Source organism: Sceloporus occidentalis, unplaced genomic scaffold, assembly GCF_023333645.1.
Source record: "Sceloporus occidentalis isolate IW3139 unplaced genomic scaffold, rSceOcc1.0.p SCAF_15, whole genome shotgun sequence".
NCBI lineage: Eukaryota > Metazoa > Chordata > Lepidosauria > Squamata > Phrynosomatidae > Sceloporus > Sceloporus occidentalis.
Genome location: NW_028316995.1, coordinates 22,124 through 33,734, shown reverse-complemented (window position 1 = coordinate 33,734; position 11,611 = coordinate 22,124). Strand labels below are relative to the sequence as shown.

General features: G+C 41.9%; 1 protein-coding gene across 1 annotated transcript; it reads left to right on the top strand.

The window, feature by feature from the left end:
• The first annotated feature begins 2,267 nt into the window (after positions 1 to 2,267).
• Positions 2,268 to 8,913, top strand: LOC149303107 (RNA 2',3'-cyclic phosphatase ANGEL2-like). Its single transcript, XM_089481326.1, has 8 exons — positions 2,268 to 2,445; positions 2,705 to 2,943; positions 4,031 to 4,100; positions 4,975 to 5,393; positions 5,659 to 5,786; positions 6,261 to 6,322; positions 6,966 to 7,121; positions 8,765 to 8,913. The coding sequence occupies exons 1-8, from the start codon at positions 2,268 to 2,270 to the stop codon at positions 8,911 to 8,913; spliced, it is 1,401 nt and encodes a 466-aa protein (XP_089337452.1).
• The last annotated feature ends 2,698 nt before the right edge of the window (positions 8,914 to 11,611 follow it).

Here is an 11,611-nt window from a genome sequence, read left to right as displayed (position 1 = left end):
TGCATGTTACGATCGTCTAAAGTTCTCTGATTGGTGGCTTGTCGAGGGGCGGGGCTAAGCATAGTTTCCGGTTTTCTAATGAGGGTTTTTTAACTTTTTTTTTTTGGTACCGGTGTTTTTGCCGACGTGCTTGATAATGTTCTGCTGAAGATAGCGTTAGATACGGTTGATCACGGTCAATTATGCACGTAAAAGAAGTGGGCTAGATGAAGCGATGTGTTTCGGTATTGCGAGAAAAAGCCCCGATATCAGATCGCCATTTTTTTCTTAAAAAATTAACAAAATGTCCAGGCCGTGCAGATTTATGCGGGGTATTGCAGCTTTTTATTTACTTGTATTTGTTAGACAAAAAAACTTAAATGCGAGTTTTTTTTTTATGTATTGTTACTTGGTTTATAGAGCGCCAACGTATTCTGCAGCGTTGTTGCATAGGATGCAAAAAACACGTTGCAGACAGCAGTCCCTTCACTATATTTAATAAGAGCCGTGTATAAAATATATACCGTTATACTTCGGGTCCTTGGCCGTTATCTCTCCAACTGCTAGTTATTCAAAAACTACCAGGCTGACCTGGAGATATCGGACGTTATTAAAGTAAAATGCTAGATTTTATCGCACATCTAGTGTAAAGTATATTCTAATGGGCATATAGCGGATATTTTCGGCGCTATTGGTGCTCGGTAGAGTAACTTTTACTGATTAGTAAGCGCTTTAGCTGTGTTTCCAGACGATCTAATCGATTGCTGAAAAGCACCTGACCAGAACTAGTACGTACTAGTCGATGGAACGGCTTGTCAGCCAATCGTCTGCTACCTTACACTCCCGCTACCGGCATGCTTTGCGCTGGGATGGAGCTTGTTTGCTGTCATGGCTTCCCAGCTGTAGTAAAAGCAGCCGGCGGTTGGTGAGAGGCAGGTAGGGCCTGTCCGGGCGTTGGGTAAAGCTAGGAGGCGTTGTGTTATTCGCTGCTGCTACAAATACGTATGTTTTCTGAAGTCGAGATAAACCGTGTCCGGGTGTGACCCCGGTGCCGTTATATTTGGCTTCTCTAGAGCTTGGGGGCAGATACGGTTTGTAAGGAACACGTTCTACAAATGAGTCGCGTATCGGGGGGGGGGTCCATGTTTGGGGGGGGAGCAGTAAAACTGAAGCCGCTGTGCTTCCTGCCCCCCCCCCCGGCAATACAACGTAAAACACGCCTTTATTCAGAACTGCACCACTTTGTTCAGTACAGCGGTTAACCCCTTCATGACCAGGGGTGTTACTCCATAAAGACTCAAGCTTCTGTGTCTAACCATTATACTCACAAACACCTTACAGCAACACACGCTAACACCATACACTAATACACACACACTCATACCAATGCCAAACTTATTCACTAACGCTACACTCATATATACGCGCACACGGAATCTGGCACTACAATACAGTAGGCATATTGACTCTTGCACTGTACATATACACACTGACTGACCCTACAGTATATAAATATACAACCCCCGCCCCCCCTCGTAGAGACCTGCCACATCCCTGCCTACCTTCTACCTTTGTGAATCTGCCCCCTGTGTGGTGAGGCACCCGGATAGATCACAGGGTGGCGGGTTCGCAATGGTAGCACTGCCTGGTTTTTACCACCTTATCCTGCAAAACCTTGGGCGTTTTAGTAATCTAGGTAGTTTTAAGAACAAGAACCAAGAACAGTCTCCGATGTTCTGAAAGTAATATTCTGGAAAAGGAACAATTGTGTGTTTTTTTTTATTTTTTTTTATTACTGTTACTTTCAAATATAAATTTTAAACGAAGCAGAATGCTTTAATGTGTAATAACCTGCAGCGCTTCCTTATCCATGAACCAGAATGTTCCCCTGACTATCAGTCCTTTAGATTGTATTGTTTGCTTCCATCCACCATCCTTATTTTGCCCCGCCGTGTAGCACTGGACTTGATGCAACAAGCTTAACCTGATTGTATTATTTCTGTATAGGGTACCCCATGTTACCTCGTCGTCTTCACCGATTGGGCAGAGACTGGGTTGCCCGTGCTGAACACCCCAAATCTCTGCGCATGAATAGACACTTTTTTAGGTCCCCATGGTGGACAGGACACCACCCCAGGACTCCTTACACTCCTGGCAATGCTTGGCACCCTCCAGTAGAGTGGCGACCACATCATTCTTTTGTCCCTAGTAGAGCTCAATATCAGAATCCCTCCTGTGTTCCTTGGAATCCCCGTCCGTCAGCCTGGCTTCATACGTCTCACCTTAACATGGCATCGAAAGCAGATGAACCATTACCGAAACGAGTTAAAAGTACAGAGGAAAGCCGTCATGGGAGAAAGGTGTCTTCAAAGAGATCATACAGTCCGACAAAAGATTTCAGAGTACCGCCGATACCTGACCCATCTGCTCCTGTCACCGACTCCGAAGAAGATGCAGACAGAAAAGGTGAGTGTTAGTGGCTTTTGGTTTTCTGGCTGTATATATATTATATATATCAGGAAAACTTTGAAGGCTTTGTACTTTCCTATGAGTATCGAGGGGATTCTAGACATTCAGCATGAACGCAGAACGCAGGCACCCCCTTAAATCCCACATGATTGTAGCTTTGTTAAAGAACAACGTATTTATACAGCTTAAAATGCTTTATTTCACCCTCATCAGCTTCTTATGTAAATATGCTCCATTTCTAATTTTCTTCCGACAGGAAACCTAAGGAGAGGATGGGAGGACTTCAGCCAGTATTACACAGCAAGGGCGAGAGATGAGAATGACAGTCGGAGATGTACAGAAAGCTTTGATTTCACTGTCCTCTCCTATAACATACTTTCCCAAGACCTGTTGGAAGACAACGCTCACCTGTACAGCCACTGCCGACGGCCGCTTCTCTTCTGGAGCTACAGACTCCCCAATATCCTTAATGAGATCGAGGAGATGGATGCTGATGTAAGTTTAACTGTAGCTCTGGGAGATTACCCGGATTCATGTGATTGTTTTCTCTGTTGGGGAGGATATTAAGTTGGCGAAGTCATGCTGGGTTTTTTTTTTCCCCTCTGTAAAAGGTTCAGGTTTTTTATGCAGGAACTTTGAGCTCTAGTCTGGCCTGGGCTCTTTATTTGTACAATTTAAGTAAATAATTGTAATAATATCAATGGTCTTGTGCACGCAGATTAACACAAACCTATGCTGATGCCAGTTTGGAGCAGAAGTATAGTATCTGTGTAGTGGGGCTTAAATCTTATCCAGTCATTTGAAAACTTCCCTTCCTCCGAGTGAATTATATAACAGAACTTATAGGGAAAACACTGCTATGTTTGGAATAATCTGCAAGATTTCATCATTTTCGAGTGCTTTGCATTTGATGTCCCAGAACATCGCTGTTTGCGGCAGGATAATGACTTTACTGCAGAAAATGAAAAACTCAAGAGCCAGCCACAGATAAACCATCCGCTGATCCTTTTTTTTTCATTAGTTGTCTCAAACCAGAACATATACTGTCTCTGTAATGCTTTCCTTTCTTAAAGCGGCAGTTAGGAAGAATACATATTATTCTTTAATATGTATTTAAATATTAAAAAAATAAAACAATAGCACCCGTCTCCTCCGTGGTCAGTTGGTATCTGTGCCGCTGATTTTAACCAGCTAATAGCAGATCAGCTTCAGAAAGCGCCCCCCCCACTGAAATGAAAAAAGGAATGGCAGTAAGTATACGGCATGTCGGGAGATGTTCGCATCTTCCGGACTCCAAATAGCTGGATAGTGAGGAATGAGTCAGAGTGCATGCGGTAGAATCCATCCATGCATCTGCAAGGGGATATTCTTTTACTGTGCGGCTTACAAAGTACATAAAGTCGATAACGGATCCCTTGTAAGTATGTAAAATAGTTCAGAAGCCAATTAAAATTCATGTTTATAATGGCTTTAAAAGTCTGGCTATGCTTTACCGTATAATATCTCGTGGAGCGAGCATGAGTGATTGTTTATTAGGTGTGGTAGAAAGCTGGTTTGGAGTCCTGTTTCTTTCTTTTTGTAGATTCTTTGTTTACAAGAGGTCCAAGAAGATCACTACAGAACACAGATCAAGCCCAGTTTGGAAGCCCTTGGTATGCAGTATTTTGGCAGTCCAGCAAATTCCAACATCCTAATGGTCCATAGCCTGTTATACGGCAGTCCCAACGTGCACCCTTTGTTTGCTGGACCCCGACGTGATACATTGATGAAAGTTCATGTAGTAGAAAGTGTGTGTTTGTCTTGTCCGTGGATGGCACAGGCAACACACTAGGCTTTTACGGAAAGGGGCAAATGTACTTTGGGACATTTTGCAGAATCCCAAGCATGGATTTGAAAACCTGACTGCATTAAAAATAATTGGAGTGCCAATCTATCATGCATTAAAGTGCATATGGTGGCTGGAGTGGGGACCTTTTAACTTTATTTTTGAGAAATATATATGGTTCTGTGGATGCAGTAGTCAATTTCTTTCAATGCAATGAAATTTGCGTGTGTTGGCAAGTAGCATGTGAATATTGGGGGGGGTTAAAGTGGTCACCCTACCTGTCTCAAAGCAGATTTAGAATAAGGTTCGGAAGCCCTGGCCTTGTTTTACTGTGGAGCTTAGGTGTTGTACCTAAATTACAATAGTACATCCTTATTAGCTGTCAATAAGTCCTTCAGTGAATCTGAAGGTGTCAAACTTTTGCCACCTTACATACTTAAAGTCCTGAGAGAACCTTAAACACGGCTTTTAAGAGACAGGGAGCATAAAAGAAAATGTTTTCTTTTATTTGAGGTCATATTTTAAGTTTAACATCTTGAAGTTCTGTCAAAACAAAAACCTTTACTTAGATATGTGTCAACCTTTTTATCTATAACTTCAGTTTCTTGAGCTTTTTTTATGCTTACACATTATAACTTTGTAGTTTTTAACTTGTATGTCTTTTTTTTTTTTTTTTTTTTTTCTTCGTGTTGTCTTTTTAGGATATCATTGTGAATATAAGACGCGCACGGGGAGTAAACCGGATGGCTGTGCCATATGTTTCAAGTCTTCCAAGTTTATTTTGGCGTTGGCGAAACCTGTGGAATATTATAGAAGGAACATAGCGCTGCTAGACAGGGATAACATTGGCCTCGTGCTGCTGCTTCAGCCCAGAACGGAAATAGAAGCTCCAACGATATGCGTCGCGAACACACACTTGTTGTATAATCCAAAGCGAGGGGACATTAAGTTGACTCAGTTGGCCATTCTGCTGGCGGAGATATCCGGAGTTGCTCGTCTGAAGGACACGAGTTACTGTCCCATCGTCCTCTGCGGCGATTTTAATTCTGTGCCTGGATCGCCTCTGCACCGTTTTATAAGAGATGGAATGCTGAACTATGCGGGATTGTCTGTTGGAAGGGTAATTTAAAAAAAAAAAAAAAAGTCTCTGCAAATTGGGGTCCAGGTTCTTTATACTTTTGTTGCAGAATGTTGTCTTCCCACCAAATGAACATTTCAGAGCAGCAGAAAACGGGAGAAGCCCGTGCTTTACTAATGTCGTAGAATCTCTTTGGAACGCACATTGTATTTCTTCTGATCCCATACGTTATACTCGGCTGTCGCTACCTCTCTGTAATTATCCCCGATTATGGTTACTTGATTTCACTAATGACTTGTTCTTTCAGGTTTCAGGGCAGGAAAAGTACCCCACAGGGAAGAGGATTTTGTCTATTCCTATCTGGCCAAAAAGTTTGGGCATTTCTCAGAACTGTGTGTATGAGACAAAGGAGATAACAGAAGAGTCGGGTAAGACGTAACCTTTATGAATGTATTTTAGTGTCATATGCGTCCCATTAAAGAACTGCTCTAGGTGTAACTTATAATGTTCTTATAATCGGTTGCTGCCGGGGCCAGATTAATGGTGGCGCGCACAGAGCAATTTCTCCCGTTTGTTCTGGGTGGTTCAGATAACCGGTTCTCACCTGTCCAATGAAGCGGCGATCCGATCCTGTGATGTGCAGCAATCATCCTCTCGTACTGACGCTGCGCGCCTGGAAATGACGCCATCGCTTGTGGGCTCGAAGTGTCCGTGAAGGAGGATGATTGCTGCACGTTACTGGACCCGATCGGAACGCCACACGGTGAGGGAGCTGCAGGCCACAAAGAACGTGCAGGAGGGAAGTAGAGGCGGCAGTACGTACCGTGTGTTCATTTTTATGTAATGGTGTATTGGGGGGGGGCAGAATAAAAGCTAGGACGAGGATGAAAAATGTAAAAGGCAGACAAGCGAAATAAAAGAAAAAGGTGACGAAAAGATATCAGCAAGTGAGGTGCAAAAGAAATTGCCGAAGAGGAGGAAGAATATAAGAGTAGGAACAAAGAACGTAAGAGGCAGAGAATAAAATTGGGGGAATACAGAGTCGGGGCCCTTTCTGTATAATTGCTCCAGGACTCAAGGCTTCCTAATCTGGCCTTGGGTTTTTGCTTTCTAAATCATAACTTCCAGCGGCCTTATTGTGTTCCCGGAGCTATCCACCAGTGACAATACGCTTTGTGCTGTGAAAGCTTGGTTTAACGTGCTAAAACTTGGATTATAATCATTAGTAATGTTCGGTTTTTTTTTCCATGTTTTTGGAGGTGGAACCATCGAGGAGGCTGCTGAAGACGTGTTTGATAAAAGGTATTCTGAACTTTCAGCTGCATATCTGCTTTCTCTTTTGAAAAAGTAAAAAAGATTAAAGATTTAGTCCATTTATGCCTTTTTACTTCCCATAAAGTACCTTTTTTATTACCAATTAAAAATATCTTAATCTTGGATATTGTATACTCACATAAAACACACATACATAACAGAACTAATATTTGAGGGAAACTTTATAATGGAGAACATATTGGTTGCCCCTTGCGAAGTGTTATAATAATTAAGCGGTGCGTCATTTTGTTGGAAATCTGACTTCTTTATCCTAAACGTCTGGCTTTGACAGCGTGGATTCCAGCTTGCAGCATCGGTTCAGCTTGTCCTCTGTATATTCGCATTACATTCCTGGGAGCGGCGTCCCCGAGGTCACCACCTGCCACTCCAGATCTGCCATTACTGTGGATTACATTTTCTACTCCTCTGCTAAAGATGACATTTTCACTGATCCAGGTAAGCCGCTGTTGATCATTTTAGCATTGAAGAGGCCTATAATCTTAATTTTTCCGTTTCAGCAGAGCCGTTGTGGCAGTGGTTCGTCCTCAGCCTCAGGTTGCAAAGCGTGTATGTACAGATTTAACACTGGGTGGCAGGCAAGTTGCAAATATATAGTGAGATACCATTAATGTCAACACTGATCACATAAAATATCTTACGGCAAGACTAAATACATGTTCTAGTTAAACAGCCACCATGTCCATGGCGCACAGTACTCGTTGCACTATAACACAAAGTGCTAGATAACAGGTGGCATCAATTCATTCACAACCAAGCCGTTCAAAGTTCACTGCAAGAGCCATTATGTGGGGTTTATATGCCTGGCTTGAGTGGGTTTTAGCAGGAATGATTCTCCCAAAGTTTCACAGTAGAAAAAGGAAATCAATTTGTTTCATTGTATGCTGTACACCAATAAGCCATAACATTCTGAGTACTGACAGGTGAAGTGAATAACACTGAAACTCGCCATGGTGCCTGTCAGTAAACCAGCGATAGGGTCATGGGTGGCCATTGATGTATGTGGATGGTTGGGTCTGTGTGGGTTGCTTACCTGGAGAACACATGGCACCAGGATGCACTGTTGGGAGAAAGCAAGCCAGTGGAGGTAGTGTGATGCTGGGAATCCTTGGGTCCTGACATTCGTGTGGATGTTACTTTTACACGTACGTCCTATCTAAGCATTGTTGCAGACCATGTACACCCCAATAAAGCTCCCTGCCACAAGGCGAAAATAGTTCAGGAATGGTGCGAGGAACACGAGTTCATGGTGTTGACTTGGCCTCCAAATTCCCCAGATCTCAAGCCAATGGAGCATTTGTTGGATATGCTGGACAAACAAGTCCCATCCGTGGAGGTCCCACCTCGCAACTTAAAGGATCTGCTAACTCTCGGTGCTGGATCCCGCAGCACACCTTCAGAGATCTAGTGGAGTCCATGCCTCGATGGGTCAGGGCTGCTTTGGCAGCAAAAGGGAGACCTATACAGTATTACGCAGATGCTCATAATGTTATGGCTGATCGGTGTATAATAGCATGTAGGAGATGCAGTCAGGCCACCAGGTATTCTAAAAATATATGTAAAGTTACATACTGAGGGTTAATGAGTATATATATATATATATATATATATATATACACGCACCATATATTTTTATATTTTGGTATTATGTTTCCATGATTTAAAAAAAGTAATTCGCTTGTACTGAGTCTGCAAGTCTCTTGTATTTTTTCTCTATAGTGTTTTATTCAGTAAAGAGGAAATTTGCTGTCTCGGCTCCCTGACTTCGCTCTACATTGTGGAAGGCCAAGCCAGTGAGGTTCTGTTGAAACAATAACTTAGATGGCCCTGTATAAAGCCTAGATTAGATATTGTGAGCGACCCCCACTGATCAGACCATGTATTATGCAGGGCCAGCTTAGCCCTTGCCAATACATTTGCCAGGGGAGGCTCTTTAATATGTAATGAATTCAGGGCATTGAAACCATCTATCCTGCCAGCTGCTGTTTTTTAGTAGGTTTAGTAACCACATAGTGGGTTTCTGACTTTGTAAACTAGTTTGATGCTCCAGCTGAATCACAGTCTGTCTCTTTGGTTTGCAGGGTTGGATGTCTCTTGCAATGGATTGAAACTGCTTGGGCGGCTGTCACTGCTCACTGAAAAAGATCTATGGAGTGTTAATGGTCTTCCCAACAAGAACAATTCCTCTGATCACCTCTCGTTATTAGCCAAGTTTAGGCTGGAAATATGACAAATCTTTTAGTTTTTAATTTCTCCTTGTATGAATTTTATTGAGGAGACGTGGATCTCGCTGAAGGGAGATCATATTAGTTTTGTATTTTATTGCTGTTTTTATGTGTTTATTGTTTATAATTTGGTTGTACGATGGCTTCTGAACATTCTTTAGTGCCGTGTTTCAAGTTTTCCAGTCCTGTGAATATTTTCTTAATTATTATAAAATAAAAACAAACAAGTTACGGGTTAAACCTTTTCCCATCCCAAATCAAGAGCAAAAAGGATCACGTTTTAATGAAAATGTGTCACATCTTACAAAGTGTTAATTAACATACTTAATATACAAACTGCAGCAAAAAAAAGGATCGAATAAAGAGTTTTTTTGTTGGAAGAAGCAAAATGTATCACTCAGAGTAATGGACATAGTTTATTATACGCTACAAAGAAAGATAGGAATTTTTATTTGGATGGTTTTATTAATAAAAATAACTCATTCTGCATGGTTCAGCTCACAAGTGAACCGTTCGTATGACGTAACAAATCTGGAATAAAGCTATGAGACGTGGACACACATGTATGTATAGAATGTATGGGAAATGCAAGAAGCTGTCCCTGGAACCCTGAAAATGAATACTTCAGTATGTGGTGACATGGGGGCTAATGTGTAAAGGCTGCAACACACAGCGTCTAGAATCAAGTCATGGTACATATAAACGTGGCTACACGCCTCGATACGTGTACCACGCAGGATGTGGTAGTTAGTTCTTTGCACCTTTTCATTCACAGAAATAACTTTTGGAGAAAGTGTTGCAAAAATTAGAACAATCGCAAGATGCATAGTTTGGTTTTTAATTCTTTTGCTGTTGTGACACTTGTATATTTAAATATATCTATTTAATCTACTCTCCAGTGTGTAGGGACAGGAGCACAGGGACCTCCAAAGCTCAGGGGTTGAATCTCTCTACAGCTCAGATTTTATGTGATAAATGGTTATTTTATGTCACCTAACCAGCATAGGGCAACAGAGCCCACACTGTTCACACTATTCTGAGGTCTCCAATAAGAGCTGTGTGGGGTCTTCATGCCGAACAGTTAGAAATATATTTTTACTCTCAGCCTTCGGAGAAAACGTGTAGCTCTATAGCGAAAGGGCCGCGCTTCTCATCAATACAACGGCGGGCCGAGCACCATTGGGTTTGTTCTTCAACAATACCTTCTGTATGTTCCTTTTTAAAGCATGGTGCCCAAAGTGCAAACATTATCTAAGAAGATGATAAGTCTGTGCACAGTCACCTAGCGTATTCATTGCATTGAAGCTGCAGCTTCTCCTAAGGGTAAGAGAATGTGTATTAAGGTGGTTACAATGTATTTTAATATGTATTCTGTGGGAACAGCTGACTGGGACACTAGCCTCTCTCTGTAATGACACAGCTCGGCATACTGGCAGTAGGTAATAGAAAATAAATGACACCGGTTTACTCAATCAGCCCCATTATTTATTTTGTTTGTTTGCTTATCGCACTTCCAGCTGTTAGAACAGAACTCAATCAAGGACAACAAATCAACGTCACATGTACTTTCTTTGCACAGAATCGCAAGACACGGATCTAGAACTTCCACCAGATATTAACACGGGGAGGAAAGGATTGCATATCGGCCGGTGGAACGCGGAGGTAACATGGTGACGTTCAAATCGGTACTAACACTTAACAGTTTGGGGGTTTTAACCCTTTAATATGCCTTTGCATAGTTTACTTGCATTCTGTCAGCACTTTAGTCATTTGAGTTACCTGTAAATAACAGCAAGGATGGAAGGTAAATAAAATGTATCACCATCTAGATTGTAAGCTCCCAAGAACAGTGCCCTCTTTCCCCTCTATACCAGTACGTCTTAACGTATATTCATGAAATTGACAATAATTAGAATTTTGAGAAATTTATTGGTAACGTCTATATAGCATAACAGTCACTGTTTCCCCTATTGCTGCTGGAGCAACATAAATAAAATGTGATGTAACGCCGCACGCAGCGCGACCTAATAACCGCTTACAGGTAAATATCTGCCGCGCATGGACCAAACTCTCAGGAATACACAGACACAATGCCTAAAAGTCCCTACAATACACATCATCCTTCAACAAAGCTGCCCGTTATGATTGTTAGACCTCAGAGCAAATGATATTATATATATTGTTTACGGTACATATATTATATACAGTATGGCATGCCTGTATTGCCATCACATGCCATAATGCACTTTATTTTGCTTGTGCAGCTCACCTGCAGACACAGGTGCGTTATTAACGGCGTCTGAAGAAGGCTTTAAATTGATTGAGAGTCTCATTTGGGTTAAAATGCGCTGCAGTCCCACTGATTCATCTCCTTGGTAGGAAATATAGCCGTGGAAAATGACATAGGACTCGCCAAACTTGGGGTACTTTGACGTAGTGGCGGGCGAAGTAATATATGGCCATCTAGTGTGACGGGATCCTTAATATTTATATCAGTATTTATTTAAGTCAGGGCTCAAACCTATGTGTAAAGTAGCCGGCGGGTGCAAATGATGATGTAACTGCGGGTAAAGAATCAAACATTGGCATATCAGGTGCCCTTATCTACATCTCTCTACCCGGTTTAAATTCAGATCAGGATTGTTTATAGACAAGGCCTGATAGACAAAAGTGTATTTTATTTCGCTAGTTATATATGAGTAT